Source organism: Salvelinus fontinalis, chromosome 42 (genome assembly GCF_029448725.1).
Source record: "Salvelinus fontinalis isolate EN_2023a chromosome 42, ASM2944872v1, whole genome shotgun sequence".
NCBI classification, from domain to species: Eukaryota; Metazoa; Chordata; class Actinopteri; order Salmoniformes; family Salmonidae; genus Salvelinus; species Salvelinus fontinalis.
In genome coordinates, this window is record NC_074706.1 from 23,012,480 (window position 1) to 23,032,100 (window position 19,621).

At 43.6% G+C, this 19,621-nt stretch overlaps 1 protein-coding gene and 1 long non-coding RNA gene across 3 annotated transcripts in view; one reads left to right on the forward strand and one right to left on the reverse strand.

Annotated features, from left to right (window-relative positions):
* The window catches only part of LOC129841163 (zinc finger and SCAN domain-containing protein 12-like), a 44,541-nt gene extending 28,821 nt beyond the window's left edge, over positions 1–15,720 (forward strand). Inside the window, exons 1-6 of one of the 2 annotated variants that reach the window (XM_055909304.1) lie at positions 9,199–9,694; positions 11,066–11,196; positions 11,393–11,551; positions 13,391–13,555; positions 13,929–14,038; positions 14,291–15,720. In XM_055909304.1, the coding sequence (XP_055765279.1) occupies positions 9,412–9,694; positions 11,066–11,196; positions 11,393–11,551; positions 13,391–13,555; positions 13,929–14,038; positions 14,291–15,194 (1,752 nt within the window). In that variant the 5' untranslated portion in view covers positions 9,199–9,411 and the 3' untranslated portion in view covers positions 15,195–15,720. Of the gene's footprint in view, positions 1–9,198; positions 9,695–11,065; positions 11,197–11,392; positions 11,552–13,390; positions 13,556–13,928; positions 14,039–14,290 lie in introns of those variants that run through there. The other variant, XM_055909306.1, reaches the window with a different exon arrangement.
* LOC129841174 (uncharacterized) lies at positions 6,487–9,716 on the reverse strand. The gene is made up of 2 exons (XR_008757286.1): positions 9,332–9,716; positions 6,487–8,096 (listed from the first exon to the last, which is right to left on the reverse strand). It is a non-coding gene; the product is annotated as an uncharacterized LOC129841174 (long non-coding RNA).
* Positions 15,721–19,621: the final 3,901 nt, after the last annotated feature.

Below are 19,621 nucleotides of genomic sequence, written 5' to 3' on the forward strand. Positions count from 1 at the left end.
GTGGCTGAACGCTGTTCTCAGATTATTTAATATTGTGCTTTTGCCGTAAAGCTTTTTGAAATCTGACACAGCAGTTGCATTAAGAACAAGTGTATCTTTAATTCTATGTAAAACATGCATCTTTCATCACAGTTTAAGATGATTATTTATGTTATTTGACGTGGCTCTGCAATTTCTCCGGATATTTTGGAGGCATTTCTGAACATGGCGCCAATGTAAACTGAGGTTTTTGGATATAAATATGAGCGTTATTGAACAAAACATATATGTATTGTGTAACATGAAGTCCTATGAGTTTCATCTGATGAAGATCATCAAAGGTTAGTGATTAATTCTATCTCTATTTCTGCTTTTTGTGACTCCTGTCTTAAGCTGGAAAAATGACTGTTTTTCTGTGATTTTGCGGTGACCTAACATAATCATTTGTGGTGCTTTCGCTGTACAGCCTATTTGAAATCGGACACTTTGGTGGGATTAACAACAAGATTACCTTTAAAATGGTATAAGATACATGCATGTTTGAGGAATTTTAATGATGAGATTTCTGTTGTTTGAATTTGGCACCCTGCACTTTCACTGGCTGTTGTAATATCATCCCGTTAACGGGATTGCAGCCATAAGATTAAGAGAGCAGAGTTGGAGAGACTTGCAATTTCTCGTGAGATACGTTTTATAGCATACCTTTTAGGAGTGGGACGGATTTCAGACGGAGACAAATATGGGTAATCAATATTGATTTATACGCAATGTAGTAAACTATAGCCGATTCATATTTAAAAACAAAATTTCCTTGCAAAAGAACTGCCCCGTGCTGCTCCGCACATAGGCTATAGCCTACTCTATTGTATTACACGTGTACCTGATCTCGCACGTATGGCTACTGAACTTGAAGCAGCAGCAAGAATGATGGCAGCGGACACTTGCACTTTCTCTTGAGCTAGGTTTTGCATATAGCCTACATTTTAGGACAACGATTTGCAGTCAGAGATAAATGAATGGGTAGCCTAATCAATATTTATTGAAAACGAAAAGGTACAACGCTCACACACCATGGTAGCCTGTGCGCGTCTTTTCCTTTTCAATTGTGATCACATTTTTTGATTGCACCTCGACTCACGTTGGTTGAGGGCCCTTCACGTCTTTCCATTATCAATATTTATTTACAGACATTGTAGTAAACTATAGTCTAATCATATTTAAGTTAATTCCCTTAAATATAACTACCACGTGATTCCCCCTCTATGCATAGGCAGCCTACTATGTCAATGAGACCACACAAAAATATAAACGCAACAATTTCAAAAATTTTACTGAGTTAGTTCATAGAAGGAAATCAGTCGATTTAAATAAATGAATTATGCCTTAATCTATGGATTTCACATTGGGGCGCAGCCATGGGCGGGCATTGGCCCACCCACTGGGGAGCCTGGATACACGTGGTCTGCGGTTGTGAGGCAGGTTGGACATATGGCCGAATTCTCTAAAATGATGTTGGAGGCGGCTTATGCTCGAGAAATTAACATTAAATTCTCTGGCAACAGCTCTGTTGGACATTCCTGCATCAGCATGCCAATTGCACACTCCCTCAAAACTTGAGAAATCAGTGGCATTGTGTGGTGACAACTGCACATTTTAGGGTAGCCTTTTATTTTCCCCAGCACAAGTTGCACCTGTGTAATGATCACGCTGTTTAATCAGTTTATTGATATGCCACACTGTCAGGTGCGTGGATTATATTGGCAAAGGAGAAATGCTTACAAATAGGGATGTAAACACATGTGTGCACTCAATTTTAGCATATGGAAAATGTCTGGGATGTTTTATTTCAGCTCATTAAACATGGGACCGACATGTTGCGTTTATATTTTTGTTCATCATACGAGGCACGCCCAACTAGGACAAGTAGGCTATTAAACTTGAAGCAGTGAATTCCGAGTGTTAATGTGATAAAGATGTACTTTTAATACAATATGTAGGACTAGGCTAACGCATTGCAAAGCAGAAAGACGACCGTTTCCAAATAATCTGCTGGACCCAAAAATATTTTCATCCCAAAGTTGTTTTTTGACCACCGGCTCCCACCCGCAGTATGAAAAATGCCGACCGCGCAGCAATGATCTCTGTCGGGACCCGTATGCAGCCCTCTACCGTGATGCACACACACATTTCAGTTTGGAAACAGCCAAGTCGTTAGCGTCAAGACGTTAAGGTAGTTATATTTCTGCAATAAAATTCTAATTGTAGAATGCCCTGATACTTCCTACATTTACCTGTAAATTTTGTGACATCTGGAAAGTAATCCGCGCCGTAGTGCCTGCCAAAGGTGGATGACGTCATCACTGGAAGATTGAGATGCTGTGGCTAGATAAGGAAATAGCTCCAGTTGAGTAACCAAATTCCAGCAGTATGCACGTTACAAACAAAACCTGCTAACTCCACCAACTACCGAATTTAGTTTGAAGTGTTTTGAGGCCAGAGAATAAAGTGCTAAAAAGATATTTCAAATAGTATTGTGCCAACTAGGCTGGATGCTGTGCGAGAATTGTGACAAACTGACAGGCTCACCTGTCGAACGTACCTTTCTTTTCGAATCTGGAGGACATAAAATAATATATAGGTAAGATAGATATTGATTATTTTGAGACATGACATGTAGTATTTTCATATTTTAGTACAGTATACGCTTTTCATATTGTGACGTGTGTCATTTTTAAAGATTGCCCAGAACAACCAGCGTATCTCTGAAATGTCAACAGAGCACTGAGCATTTTATTTTCAAAGCCTTTTACATTTAATACAGCTCGTGTCATATTAATTTAGCGTTTTACGACCCGCGGAAAAAGTCACTACAAGAAGCTGCACTGCTCTATCAACAGAGCGCGCTGCTTATTATTGGACGTATTAGGTTACGAAATCTGACTTTTTGGATATAATGTTAATGATACATTAGAGATCCCACTGAGCAAGTTAGAACATGAAGAATCATATGTCTTGGTAAAAACGTATTTTATAACATATAAAATTTCAAAACCACAGAGCGTTTAGTGGGTGGACACCCTATAATATGCTAACTCCAGGCTCTAGCCATATGTAAAAATTTGATTATTGTGGATTCTGTCACCATGAGCCTTAAGACACAACTCAAGGTAGCTAAGGGTTATTTGAACCAAATAGAATTTGCATTTACTATCCCTTTAAAAACTTCCAGTTTTGACCCCACCCGGTAGGTGGCCGTAATACACCATTTTGGTGTAGTCCGCCGACAAAAACCTCAAAGAAGACGTAAACAGAAGTGAGCCGTGACCAAAAACTATTTCCACGTTTGCGATTTTGTTGTCATTTAGACGTTTTAACACCCTGGAACTCAAAATAATATTAATTTACCTGACAGCATCGCACACTTACCCCCAGGTATTATTTAATTCGCATTGGAGACAGGACTTGGTTGATAGATGTTATCTAGGTAACGCTAGCTAGCTAGTTGCGAAAGTTACCTAACAATGGCTATGGTTTTTCACACTCAAATAGCCTCCATTATGGAGGTGCTAGCGAATGCAGCCGTGGCAGAGATTTGTAAACTCGTAGACGACGACTATGCAGTGTTTCGTTTGGAAATAACTCAAAGCCAGAAAGAAAACAGGACATTGCGGAGGAAACTACAGCTACTAGAACTGAAGAAGGTGGCGCGAGAGCGCGCAGAAAGGACAATGCGAGAGCGCGTCCTCGCCAGTCGTCCCAGTAGTGTCAAGATCCTCGACCGATACAGAGGATTGACAAGAGGTACATTTTGCATGAGGCTGCGTGGCCTGTTACCCTCTGCACATGTGCCTTTGTGTTAGCCAGAATTGGATCTTGGTCAGTTTTTGGATAGCCTAATTGGCCTGATTACTTATCTGTCTTGCAATATAACGTTGAGCATTGACAGTAGCTAACCTAACCACTTCTTTCCCCCCAATAACTCTCTCGGGTGACTTATATCTCACTGGAGGCCACGTGAGCTTTGTGAAGCCAGCAGGACACAATACATGGAGAGATGACCAACCAATCACTGTTGATGAGGGGAGTGGAACCTCAACCCAGCATGTTATTGTGATAGAGGTTAGTGTAATAGTCAGAATTACAGTACATTTCAGAAAGGCTCCACTCAGCTATTCACTTGCTTACGTGTACATCATTTATCTGCCATAGCGGAGCTTGTGTGACTTCTCTACGGCATTGTCACCCAATTCTACTCAATACTGCCAATAACCTCCCCTCTTCTTATGTCAGTCTGCGGAGGCTGCAGGTCCTGGGGTCAAGCAGGAGAGTTCTGAAGGAGAGGAGGACCCACGTCACATCCAAACTGGAGTGCCTCCTGTAGCCATGGAGGACCCCACTACTGCCCCAGCGGCGCCCAGGACACGACGCAGCATCACGCAGGTCGGTGGAACACTGAATGCCGTCCTCAAGTCAGAGACAGACACCAAGAATTTAACGGGTCTGGGGCGATTGGGCTGTCCTCCTGCTCTCCGCTCAGAATATTTACTTGATGGTAACCCAAGCCCGAGGATGGATCTGTCCCATCAGGACTTAGGTGACACATTACAGACTGGCAATGATCCGTCCTGTTCATACGCTACAGAGATGATACCTGGTGACATGCCAGTCAGCTTAGATACACAGACTAATCCAATGAGAGGGGACTGGAACCGGTACAGTAGTAGTGTATACTCTGAAGGGTGCCTAGATAAGAAAGGGGAGGTTATAGTGATAGATGAGGTGACTGTGAAAGTGGAGAGTGACGCTCCTCTGACATGGAATGCAGACGAGACTCACTTAGGAGAAGGACACTCACAGGGCAACACCAGTGACTTCTTAGACTACAGGGAAAGCTTAGAGACCAATCTAACTGTTGCAACCCACTCCCCTTTACACACGCTCAGGGATCACGACCCACTGTCCACGCCGATGGCACCTTCCGATTCACAATACCTTTTCGATCAGGTATTGAACTCAAACGACAGGGCTAGAGCCCAGGCTCGGGGAGGGGGAGCCACATCAGGCAATAGTAAAGAGAAACGGTTCCTCTGCATGTTCTGTAATAAAGGCTTCAGCAGCTCCCAGAAGGTGGAGATCCACCAGAGGGTCCACACAGGGGAGAAACCATACAGCTGTACCCAGTGTCATATGCGCTTCACCCAGGCTGGTGACCTGAAGAGGCACCAGAGGGTCCACACAGGGGTGAAACCCTTTAGCTGTACCCAATGTCATATGAGCTTCGCCCAGGCTGGCAACCTGAAGAGGCACCAGAGGGTCCACACAGGGGAGAAACCCCCTAGTGTGAGAAGAGGTTCTCCCACCAGCATCAACTGAACATGCACTTAAGTCCACACGGGAGAAAGGCCATTCGCCTGTACGCACTACGGGAAGAGGTTCTCAGCAGAAAAAACATTCCACGGATTGACCTAGAAATTAACCATTCCTCTTGATAGCTTCTGAAGTTTAGATCAAACCCTGCATTAAAGACAAAGATAAATGTTAATTGGTGTCAGCAGAAAAGCTCCACATATGCATTTGGATTAACAGATTTCAGTGTTGAATATTCCTAGGTAGAACATTGCATCCAGACATGATATAAGCCTAAAAAGTTGTTCAACTACTTAATGTTTTTCCCAAGACACTTTTAATGAGAAAATGAATGCAGTTTATCGAGTTCATTCAGATTTTTAGTTGAGACATGTATGTGTGGTTTTTTATATGGTGTATTTAAAATGTGTATGTTTAATAATAACAAAATGGGACTTTTCATTCATTGAGACTCTCTTTAGTATATATCACATCTGATCTCACCCTATTCTTAAAACACCAGGCAGCGCTGTATAACCGATATACATGTTAAAAAATTTAAATTCGGCATGCTTGAATGGACATGTTTTTGAATAGCCGTTTTTACATGGTCCTTCATATCGCCAGATTCTGACTCAGCTACAGTTAAGATGTTCCATTACCCAAAAGAGGCTTAAACATTGCTAAGATGAGTTACCCTGCCCTCCTAAGCCATATGAGGCTGTTGTCACCACCCACAACACACGGACGAAGCCATCGAGTCCCAGAAAATGAGCTGCGAGGCCTTACACACCTCTCTCATCACACAGTCAACCATTGGTCAGGTAGTGACCACCCTCACCAGCTGGGATCTGCCCGTAAGAGAGAAAAGATCAGGAGGAAAGAGCTGTCAAACATATGGCACGCAGCTATACATTTGTTATATAACTTCTATGTATTTTTTGGGGGGTGGAGGGGAAACAAATTCAGTATACATTAAAATTACTCAAACCAAATCGAAACTAGAAATTATAATTGACTTACATTTCCAGTGCATTCTGAAAGTATTCAGACCCCTTGACTTTACACATTTTGTTAAGTTACAGCTTTATTCTAAAATTTATTAAATTGTTTTTTTCCCCTCTTAATCTACACACAATACCCCATAATGACAAAAACAGGTTTAGACATTTTTGCACGTTTATTAAGAATAAAAAACTGAAATATGTAAATGTGATAAATATTCAGACCCTTTACTCAGTACTTTGTTGAAGCACCTTTGACGCTACAAGCTTGGCACATCTGTATTTGGGGAATTTCTCCCATTCTTCTCTGCAGATCCTCTCAAGCTCTGTCAGGTTGGATGGGGAGCGTCGCTGCACAGCCATTTTCAGGTCTCACCAGAGATGTTCGATCGGGTTCAAGTCTGGGCTCTGGCTGGACCACAAGGACATTCAGAGACTTGTCCCGAAGCCACTCCTGCGTTGTCTTGGCTGTGTGCTTAGGGTCGTTGTCCTGTTGGAAGGTGAACCTTCGCCCCAGTCGGAGGTCCTGAGCGCTCTGGAGCAGGTTTTTATCAAGGATTTCTGTACTTTTCTCCGTTCATCTTTCCCTCTCCTGACTAGTCTCCCAGTCCCTGAAAAACATCCCCACAGCATGATGCTGCCGCCACCATGCTTCACAGTGGGGATGGTGCCAGGTTTCCCCCAGACGTGACGCTTGGCATTCAGGTCAAAGAGTTCAATCTTGGTTTCATCTGACCAGAGAATCTTGTTTCTCATGGTCTTAGGTACCTTTTGGCAAACTCCAAGCGGGCTGTCCTGTGCCTTTTACTGAGGAGTGGCTTCCGTCTGACCACTCTACCATAAAGGCCTGATTTGGTGGAGTGCTGCAGATGGTTGTCCTTCTGGAAGGTTCTCCCATCTCCACAGAGGAACTCTGGAGCTCTGTCAGAGTGACCATCGGGTTCTTGGTCACCTCAGGTTTTCCACCGATTGCTCGGTTTGGCCGGGCGGCCAGTTCTAGGAAGAGTCTTGGTGGTTCCAAACTTATCCCATTTAAGAAATGATGGAGGCCACTGTTCTTGGGGACCTTCAATGCTGCAGACATTTTTTGGTACCCTTCCCAGATCTGTGCCTCGACACAATCCTGTTTCGGAGCACTACGGACAATTCCTCTCCACAGCCGACGGCCAGTCGGCTCTCCACAGCCGACTGGCCGGTGCTCAGCGGGGTTCCATCCCGAAGGGGTCTCACCCTTCCCAGGAGAACGGAGCTGTTCTCGACCCAACCAACCAGCCATGGAGATACGTTACTCGCTGTGGAAGTCAAAGACAGCATCCTCTGGAAACAGGGGTCTCCTTGGAGATGTTGATCCCTGACCAGACACAGACCAGAAACAGCTTTGCCGCCCTGGATCCAGAGGTTCCAGCACCGCCTTCTTTGGGGGCTTCCCAATCAAGATCAGATCCGGAGGTACGTGCGTCTTTGTCCTCTGTTCTGTCTCCCTCTCCGGTGGCTTCTACCTCGGGTTCAGCTCCTCGGAGCTCCCACCCTTATCAGACCGTGAGCCTGCCTGAGAGACCGGCCCATTTGACATCACCAGCTGTCATCATAGGCAGCTCTAGGGTGGGAAACATCTCGGTTCCCAAGGCAAAAACCCTGTGCTACCCAGGAGCACGAGTACAGCACATCGCAAGGCTGCTTCCAACTGTTCTACCACAGATGCCGGGAGCTGACACTGTCGTAGTCCATGTGGGGTCAAACGACATCAGGAGGGCTAGCTCGGAACATCTGAAAATTGATTTTAAAGAACTGATTTTAGCATTAAAAGACTCCAAAAAAGAACCAATCAGGTGCCACAGAGGGACTTGGGGAAAATTGCAGTTGGCTCAGAACAGGGCAGCACGGCTGGCCCTTTAAAGTACACAGAGAGCTAATATTATTGTCATGCATGTCAATCTCTCATGGCTCAAAGTGAAAGAGAGATTGACTTCCTCATTACTTGTTTTTGTAAGAGGTATTGACAAGCTCAAGGTTCCCGAGCTGCCTGTTTTAAAATACAAGCACACAGCTCGGACACCCATGCATACGCCACAAGACATGCCACCAGAGGTCTCTTCACAGTCCCCAAGTCCAGAACAGACTATGGGAGGTGCACAGTACTACATAGAGTAATAGCTACACGGGCCTGAGGACACACACTTAGTGTGTTGTGAATTCTGTAATGTAAAATTATACAGCCGCCTTAATTTTGCCAGACCCCAGGAAGAGTAGCTGCTGCCTTGGCAGGAACTAATGGGGATCCATAATAAATACAAATGGAAACAGGATGTACCTGAGCTAAGGGTCTGAATACTGTGAATACTTTTAGAGAGATGGTAAACATAGGCTATAACAAGTAAGTAGCCTTTCACAAACCTTAGCTCATATCCTGTTTCTGATGTACAAGTACACCCCCTGGACAAGACAGGCTAAGGCCCTAATTGCAGGGATTTGGGCTAAGGCCCTATTGCGAATCTAGCTCCTTTAATGCTGAGTGTCAAGCGGAGACGCATCAGGGCCCATTTTTACAGTCTTTGGTATGACTCGGCCAGGGATTGAACTCACAACCTTCCAATCTCAGGGCAGACACTAACCACAAGGTCACTGAGTTGATCAGACTATAACAAGGACAGTTTAACATGACTTTACCTCAGTAAGGTAAATATTATTTTCTACTCTATTCTTGCTAACACACTGTTTTTTATAAACACGTCTGCTCACAGCTTAAAAAATACTGATCATAGGAGATTTGATGTAATGTAATAAGCAGTACCGTATTTCAAAGAACAGCACGCATACCTTTTTCATTTAACTACACCCTTCCAGCTATGACGCCAACCAATAAGATCCTTTCTCTTAAGTAAACGGAAGGAACAAGGACCTAGAACGATTTCGATGTTTCGTTTTTATTGTGATCTAGGCGTTTATTAACACCCTGGAACTCAAAATATGATTCATTTAACTGCACAGCATCACACACTTACCCCAGGTAGTCTTTAATTCGCGCTGGAGACAGGAATTGGTTAATATATGTTATCTAGGTAACGCTAGCTAACTGCTAACAATGGCTAACTATATGGTTTTTCACACTCAAATAGCCTCCATCATGGAGGAGCTAGCAAATGCAGCTGTGGCAGATATCTGTAAGCTCGTAGACGACGACTATGCAGTGTTTCGTTTGGAAATAACTCAAAGCCAGAAAGAAAACAGGGCATTGCGGAGGAAACTAGAGCTACTGGATCTGAAGGTGGCACGGGAGCGGGAAGAGATGACAACGAGAGAGCGCGTTCTCGCCAGTCGTTCTTGTAGTGTCAACATCCTGGACCGATACAGAGGAATGACAAGAGGTACATTCTGCAGAAGGCTGCGGGCCTTGTCGACCCATTCCCCTCTGCGCATGTGTTCAGATGTGTTACAGAATTGTGTCTTTATCCGTTTTTGGATAGTATACCATACTTCCCCTGATTACTAGGCTATCTTGCACATATATTTTTATTTAACCAGCCAGGTCGATTAAGAACAAATTCGTCTCGCACAAAGATTCTTTACTGAATTTCCTATTGTCATACTCAATTTAAAAAAAGTGATGCATGGAACATAATCAATCAATAAATAGTGTATCAACAAGTTATGATAAGTGTTACCTGACTTTCAGGGCCGGATTACCGAATAGGCATTAATAGGCTCTATTTTAATTTCCCCTGACCAAAGCACCGGTTCCAATCCAAGTGCCAATGCCATGTAGCAAACTCCAGGCGTTTACATTTGTTGGTAGTCATATTAATCAGGCTGTAATACACAATGAATTGATATATACAGTCTGAAACTAAATGGGATGGGCATTGACATTTTTAGACTGTTGGAGTACTCGCATGCTTTTTTTCTGAGTAGTCCAACGGGGGGGGGGGGGGGGGGGGGGGGATATATTTTTAGAACACAAGGCCCGCACTGGAAGAAAACGTGTGCTTTTATCTATATGCCAACAGATTGCAACAATGCCTAATTTATCATAACCATTACAGATAAAATCCGAATTGCTAAATTGCCCCGTATATATTCAGTCATTTAAAAGGAAAGCGCCATTTAAGATTCAATTATTGAAACTGTAATATCAACTGGTAGTAACTCGATTGTTCTCAATCGATTCAGAATGTACAATTTTCATTGTCCTGGCATGCTTGGTTCAATAGCTATTGACGATTAAAAATGAATATCCAGTATAAAACTAATTTTACCTCAGTGCCAAACTGAACCATATCAGCTCTCTGTAAAGTTGGCTAAACAATACTTTCCTGTCTATATTTTGTCTCAAATTTCACAGCTGCTAGAGTAAGTTTAAATGTATAGTATGTACATTTACACAATTTTGCAAGCATTAGTTTCAGGCTGTAAATACCAATTAATTGTGTATTACAGGCTTATTAATCAGAATCATTTGTTGAATAACATGAAATAGAGTTCTATGGCCACACACACCAGTGGTGGGTTCGTCGTCGAAATGAGAATGTGGTGGGTTTGTCGTTGAAATGAGAATGCATGAGCAGAAAATAATCCCATACCCTACTGTAAAATATGGTGTTGGATCTTTGGTCCTGGGGCCCTTTAAGGTCAACGGCATCATGAACTTTACACAGTTGTAGACAGTGTCAATAGTGTACACTATAGCGTTGCGCATTGACAGTACCTAACCACCTCTTTTCCTCCAATCACTCTCTCAGGTGAAGGACATCTCACTAGAGGCCACAGGAGCTTTGTGAAGCCAGCGGGACACAACGCGTGGAGAGATGACCGACCCATAGCTATAGATGAGGGGAGTGGAACCTCAACCCAGCATGTTATCGTGATAGAGGTTAGTGCCATAGTGTAACATGGAAAATTACAGTACATCAAATGTGGCCCATTAATTAATTTCAGAAAGGCTCCCCTCAGCTATTCAGTCATGTATATCCTCATTTATCTGCCATAGGGGAGTTTGTGAGACTTCCCTATGACATTGTTATCCAATTCAACTCATGTACCGATATTAACCTCCTCTCTTGTGTCAGTCTGAAGATGCAGAAGCTAGAGGTCCTGGGGTCAAGCAGGAAAGGAGAGAAAGAGAGGTACCACAACACAGAAGAGACATCGAGATTGGAGCGCCCCCTGTAGCCACGGAGAACCGCGCCGCCACGCCCCAACCCAGGCCCTGCCGCAGCATCACGGAGGTCAGTAGAACACAGAACACCGTCTTCAAGTCAGAGACAGACACAGAGACTTTAAACACAAAGGCTCTTGCACACAGGATCTGACCACAGATCAGACACTGAGAGACTGGACTGTCCTCCTGCTCCTGGCTCAGAGTATTTACTTTACGGTAACCCGAGCATGAGGACGATTCAATCTCATTGGGACCCTGACAACATGCCCTTGGGTTTGGAGACACAGACTGATATGTCAAGAGAGGACTGGAACCAGTACAGTAGTAGTGTATAGGATCCAAACAGTGGTGAAATCCTTCATCTGTACCCAGTGTCATATGCGCTTTACCCAAAATGGCCATCTGAAGAGGCACCAGATGGTCCACACAGGATAAATCATACAGCCGCCCCCAGTGTGAGAAGAGGTTCTCCCACCAGCACCAGCTGAAGATGCACCTGAAGGTCCACACGGGAGAGAGGCCATTCGCCTGTACGCACTGCAGGAAGAGGTTCTCAGAGAGGTGCTACCTCAGGATACACCAGCAGAAAAACTATTCCGCTCTATAACATAAACCACGTTTCCATCCACAGATGAAAATCATGGCAGCTGTAATGGAAACAGGAAGTTTAAGTACAATTTTATAAATGCTGACAGATAATTTGTTTGTTTGACACGGTGGGATCTTTTTGCGTCTGTAAAATACATTTTGCGAGAAAGAGCGGTGGAAACACCTATATGTGCAAATGGTGATATGAAAACCATGATATCGAAGTAAACTTGGAGTCATGCGATGATATGGTGTGTGGTCCTCCCACTACGACTCGGGGAAACCATGTGGTTTATTAGGCTACAGAGGAAACTTAAGAACTTCACATGGTGGTGAAAGTGCACAGTGATCTTGATGCTCATTTTCAAAGAAATATCGAGGGTCTTGATTCTGGTGACATGATGATCGCTGCTTGACTTCCGTTTGACAAATACAAATATTCTTGTTCTTTGACATAATAATCTCATAATGTGGATAGCCTACCTCCACTGTATCTGCGAGCTATTGGCTAGAGCGCAGGTACCAAGACCAGAGTAGGTACTTTTGCTATTTAACGCAATAGTTTGTGACAAAACAGTAGAGTTGAAAATGTAATGGAAACAATGAACTTTAGATTTTTATTCTGTACATGAAAACTTAAGAGAAAAAGTACATTTTGTGTGCACTACTTCATCAAGCAATACATTTTATCTGCAACAAGTCCGTTTGGTGGAAACAAACCACTGGTGGGAAAATCCGCATATTTTCTTGAAAATCTGTCGTCAATTGAATGGATACCTAGCTATAGAAAGTAACCATTCCACTCGATAGCTTCTGACGTTTAGATCAAACCCTGCATTAAAGACAAAGATGAATTTTCATTGTTGTCAGCAGAAAAAATTGACAGATACATTTGGAATAAAGACAGAAACAGAATCAGTGTTGAATATTCCTAGGTAGAATATTGCTTCCAGACATTGTATTCTATATGTTATTCTATATGCCTTATATACAGTATATATAATGAAGTAGTTGAATGGAAGTAATGAAACACATCATACACAGTACAAACACAATATGTAACAGACTTTTTAGGCTTATAGAATGGGGTGCTACATTATGGACACTCTTGATAAAGTATAGTATTTTCCCTGATCTTTATCAAGAGTGACAATAATTTTGCAGTTGCATGTACAGGAATTTGACTCTGTGAAATCGTATAGGACTCAAAGGTAGTGGGGATGGGTAAACGCTCCATGTTGAAAGTGTGTTTATTATCTGTGTGTACGTACCTGAGGGAGTGTATGTCTATGTAATCGGTATCACCTGTCTCTTCCAGGAGGAGGAGGGTCAAGAGGTGCTTCTGGTGAAGGGAGAGGGTTATGAGGAGGGTCTGGGGAACCCTGAGGGAACCATGGTCATGGAGGACAACCAGACTACACCTCCGCCTGAACCCACAGAGGAACCAGCTGAGCAGCACAGGACCACACACAGTCTCACAGAGGTCAGCCCACGGTGAACTACTGTCTGAATGGTATTAGTTCAGGGCCTGTATCCACAAAGTGTCTCAGAGCAGGAGTGCTGATCTAAGATATAATTTTATTTATTATGATCTAAAAGGCAAAACTGATCCTAGATCAGCACTTCTACTCAGAGACACTTTCTGGATACTAGCCCAGGTCTTGATTCATTGTCTTAAGTGCGGGACCATGCCTTTTGAATGATCAAATCATTCGAGTGTCAAGTAATAAAGTCAACTAACATGTTTGCATAGTACTCATAGCAATCCATCATTGCCCAATCAGAAGATGCTCCATAGTAGGGTGCTCATATCAGATTTCTTGATCCAACATCCTCTCACACGGTATCTCTTACAGTCAGTAGACATGGAGGATGGGAAGCCTGATCTACTGCTGGTCAAAGAGGAGACAATAGAAGACGGTCCAGAGAGCATTGATCTGCTGAGTGGACTAAAGATGGGGGAGCAAGTTAAGGGAGAAATACATATAACCTACAAACAGTAATAGATATTCAATGGGAATAGTGATGCACCTGGTTACTATTCTTTCAAAATTTTCTTAATTCATAAAATTAAATCAATACAACTTATGTTTAGTTACCAAAACACACACATTATAATGTATGAACTTCACCAGGTAATTGACTCAAAACTCTAGATATGGAGAATGGTAGAATTCTCTGCCATGTTTGTGAAGCCTATTTTGTAACCTCTTGCTGCAGGTGGTTGGCTGGAGGCTAACAGAGGAGATTGGGCAACCATCTTAGATTTCCAGACCCAGACCGGTGCAGCCAAAGGCCCAGGGGATGACATCACTGAGCAGGCCAGGACCAGAGGGGACATAGTGGAGGTCAGTGGATGGGACAGCGTCATCAACTCTGGGCTGGGGAACAATGCTGTTAATCACAACCAGAAACAGACAATTGAACACAAAACAACAAACAAACTTAGTCTCCATGACAACAGACTGGCTGAGACCAGTGCAAGGCATAGATTTGGTCCGTGGGGACGGGGAGGTGTCCGTATGCGGCGGGAGAGAACAGACTCGGCTAGCGATGATCCGTCCTGCTCCTATAGTTGTGATTCAGAGATACTGATGGCGCCAGGTGCTGCCTTCAGCCTGCCTTCTATAGGATCTATCAACTGGAACATGGACCCTGCAACAACACAGACACTCCCTGGCCTTCATCCTCCTCACACTCTCCTAATGTTAAATCAGACCTCAGACAATGCCAGTGCCTCAACACTAAATGGATACACAAGCCCATTGACAAATGACAGTAGTAGTAACTCTATCAGTAGATCCGGTGGAAAAGAGAAGCGCTTCCCGTGTTCATTCTGTGGGAAAGCCTTCAGTTTCCCCAAACAGGTGGAGATCCACCAGAGGATGCACACGGGGGAGAAACCATTCAGCTGCCAACTGTGCCGGGCTAGTTTCTCCGACTCTTCCAACCTGAAGAGGCACCAGAGGATGCACACGGGGGAGAAACCGTTCAGCTGCCACCTGTGCCAGGCCAGTTTCTCACACTCATTCAACCTGAAAAGACACCAGAGGGTCCACACAGGGGAGAAATCCTACAGCTTCCCCAGTGTGAGAAGAGGTTCTCCCACCAGCACCAGCTGAAGATGTACCTGAAGGTACACATGGGAGAAAGACCATTTGCCTGTACGCACTGTGGGAAGAGGTTCTCAGAGAGAAGCTACCTCAGGATACACCAACAGGAAATGCACACGGCCCATGAATTGTGTATAGTGACATGTTGTAGTACTAGTTCGTTTGTAGTTAATTCTGTTTGTTTTGGATGTATAGGGAACTGGATGAGGTGAACTGAGGAAAGAATGAGTATGATGAGACAGAGTAGATGATATGATGATGGTTGGTGTGATGGTGTCTGTAAAAATGCTTAATTGATGGGTCCAACCTTGACTGCATGTCCCATTAGGTTGATACTGTTTTTTATAGTGAGATAATGAGTGCCTTAATTCACATTTACTTGACATAAAGTAGTGAAGATGTGTGTAATGTTGAACCTTTTCCAAAGTATTCAAACATGTATTTTATTAAAGTGAGGCTACCAGATTTACATTAAGGTAAAGTGTTAGTGAAAAGTACCATGTATCGTTTTGTGCAATAAAAGTACTGAACGTCACGTTATGTGAGTGTATGACCATCTTGTTGACATTAAATACAAAATTGACTCTGTGCTGACTGACTTAGTTATGTTTGTATCATTGCAGGGACTGAGTTTCCCTTGTCTCAGTCGAAAAAACTTAATACGTAATTATTGAATCAACACAATATGGCAATTTTTTTCAATAATAAACTCCAATGGCGCTATAATGTTAGGTACTTGAATCAGTGTTAGAGATGGGCTTGACCGTTAACATTTTTTTTAATATCATGTCATGTTTCCGTGCGTCCAGCAAAGAGTTTCTAACATACCAAAAACAGGGATAGATGGCAGTATTTGCGCAAAACTGAAACCGCGAACCACCGCATTCAACCACGGTAAAGTGAACGCGAACATGGATGAGTACAAACAGACCAGCTACAAACTCCGTAAGGCAATCAAAGAAGCAAAAAGTCAGTACATGGACAAAGTGTAGTTGCAATTCAACGGCTCAGATACAAGACGCACGTGGCAGGGACTGTTAACTGTTAAATGGCTGACAGCCAGACGGCATCCCAAGCCACGTCCTCAGAGCATGCGCAGACCAGCTGGCTGGAGTTTTTACGGACATATTCAATCTGTCTCTATCCTTGTCTGTCGTCCCCACATGCTTCAATTTTTCCACCATTGTTCCTGTAGGACCCAGTTACACAGGGATGAGTTCAAGGTGACGAGCTTTGAGGCCACTATGGTGTTGAAAGCTGAGCTGTAGTCAGTATTCCTCTTGTTCAGGTGGGATAGGGCAGTTTTCTAGTGCGATGGCGATTGCGTCATCCGTGGATCTGTTGGGGCGGTAAGGTTGTGGTGATATGGCCCTTGACTAGACTCTCTAAGCACTTCATGGTGACAGAAGTGAATGCTATGGGGCGATAGTCATTTAGTTCAGTTAGCTTGCTTGGGTACAGGAACAATGGTGGAAAAATTGAAGCATGTGGGGATGACAGACAAGGATGGCAAAACAGTTCTATTTTTGTTTCATCAGACCAGAGGATATTTCTCCAAAAAGTACAATCTTTGTCCCCATGTGCAGTTGCAAACCGTAGTCTGGCTTTTTTTATGGCGGTTTTGGAGCAGTAGCTTCTTCCTTGCGGACTCGTTTTACTGTGGATATAGATACTTTTGTACCCGTTTCCTCCAGCATCTTCACAAGGTCCTTTGCTGTTGTTCTGGGATTGATGTGCATTTTTCGCACCAAAGTATTTTCATCTCTAGGAGACAGAACGCATCTCCTTCCTGAGCAGTATGACGGCTGCGTGGTTCCATGGTGTTTATACTTGCGTACTATTGTTTGTACAGATGAACATGGTACCTTCAGGCGTTTGGAAATTGCTCCCAAGGATGAACCAGACTTGTGGAGGTCTACAATTTTTTTTCTGAGGTCTTGGCTGATTTCAATTGATTTCCCCATGATGTCAAGCAAAGAGGCACTGAGTTTGAAGGTAGGCCTTGAAATACATCCACAGGTACACCTCAAACTGACTCAAATGATGTCAATTAGCCTATCAGAAGCTTCTAAAGTCATGACATCATTTTTTGGAATTTTCCAAGCTGTTTAAAGGCACAGTCAAATTAGTGTATGTAAACTTCTGACCCATTGGAATTGTGACAGTGAAATATAAGTGAATAATCTGTATAAGTGAAATAATCTGTCTGTAAACAATTGTTGGAAAAATGACTTGTGTCATGCACAAAGTAGATGTCCTAACCGACTTGCCAAAACTATAGTTTGTTAACAAGAAATTTGTGGAGTGGTTGAAAAACGAGTTTTAATGACTCCAACATAAGTGTATGTAAATTTCCGACTTCAACTGTATATAGAGACATTGAACACTGGACACTTTCCATTTTTTGTATACTGTTTATACACACTGTATTTATATAATGTATTCTTGACATAGCTCACTCTAATACATCTACTGCTGTACATATCATTCATCCTGTGTAAATACACACAGTTTGCTATTTGGATTATTGATATAAACTCAGCAAAAAAAATAAACGTCCTCTCACTGTCAACTGCATTTATTTTCAGCAAACTTAACATGTGTAAATATTTGTATGAACATAACAAGATTCAACAACAGAGACATAAACTGAACAAGTTCCACAGACATGTGACTTACAGGAATTGAATAATGTGTCTCTGAACAAAGGGGTGGTCAAAATCAAAAGTACTGGAGTGCATCTCCTCCTTATGGACTGCACATGATTTGCCAGTTCTTGCTGTGAGATGTTACCACACTCTTCCACCAAGGCACCTGCAAGTTCCTGGACATTTCTGGGGGGAATGGCCCTTGCCCTCACCCTCCAATCCAACAGGTCCCAGACGTGCTCAATGGGATTGAGATCCAGGCTCTTTGCTGGCCATGGCAGAACACTGACATTCCTGTCTTGCAGGAAATCAGCAAAAAATAACGCACAGAGCGAGCAGTATGGCTGGTGGCATTGTCATGCTGGAGGGTCATGTCATGAGCCCGTAGGAAGGGTACCACATGAGGGAGGATGTCTTCCCTGTAACGCACAGCATTGAGATTGCCTGCAATGACAACAAGCTCAGTCCGATGATGCTGTGACACACCGCCCCAGACCATGACCCGACCCTCCACCTCCAAATCGATCCGCCTCCAGAGTACAGGACTCCGTGTCACGCTCATTCCTTCGACGATAAACGCGAATCCGACCATCACCCCTGGTGAGACAAAACCGTGACTCGTCAGTGAAGAGCACTTTTTGCCAGTCCTGTCTGGTTCAGCAACAGTGGGTTTGTGCCCATAGGCGACGTTGTTGCCGGTGATGTCTGGTGAGGACCTGCCTTACAACAGGCTTACAAGCCCTCAGTCCAGCCTCTCTCAGCCTATTGCGGACAGTCTGAGCACTGATGGAGATTTGTGCGTTTCTGGTGTAACTCGGGCAGTTGTTGTTGCCATCCTGTACCTGTCCCGTAGGTGTGATGTTCGGATGTACCGATCCTGTGCAGGTGTTGTTACACATGGTATGCCACTGCGAGGATGACCAGCTGTCCGTTCTGTCTCCCTGTAGCTCTGTCTTAGGCGCCTCACAGTACGGACATTGCAATTTATTGCCCTGGCCACATCTGCAGTCCTCATGCCTCCTTGCAGCATGCCTAAGGCATGTTCACGCAGATGAGCAGGGACACTGGGTATCTTTCTTTTGGTGTTTTTCAGAGTCAGTAGAAAGGCCTCTTTAGTGTCCTAAGTTTTCATAACTATGACCTTAATTGCTTACCATCTGTAAGCTGTTAGTGTCTTAACGACTGTTCCACAGGTGCATGTTCATGAATTGTTTATGGTTCATTGAACAAGCATGGGAAACATTATTTAAACCCTTTACAATGAAGATCTGTGAAGTTATTTGGATTTTTACAAATTATCTTTGAAAGACAGGGTCCTGAAAAAGGGATGTTTAGTATTATTTGGATTGATTCGTTCTGTTATTTCTTCATTCTAATTTTTCATTATCTGTTTGACATTGTACTGCTCTGCTAGGAGCTGGTAACAAGCATTTAGCTAGTAACTATAACATCCAATAAACTGTGTCCGCTACCATTAAACTTTGAATTGATTATATAAACCTTTATATGCTCTTCTTTAAATTTGTGTTCATGGACTGCAGTTGATGAGGAACTGCTGATATCCAGTGTTGCTGGGACTGAACACCTCCCTATGCAACTGGATCCTGGACTTTCTGACGGGCCACCCCCAGGTGGTTATGGGTAGGTAACATCTGCCACGCTGACCCTCAACACAGGGCCGCTCAGGGGTCTGTGCTTAGTCCCGTCCTGTACTCCCTGTTCACCCACGACCTTGGCCGAGCACGAGTCCAATTTCATCATCAAGTTTGCTGACGACATGACGGTGGT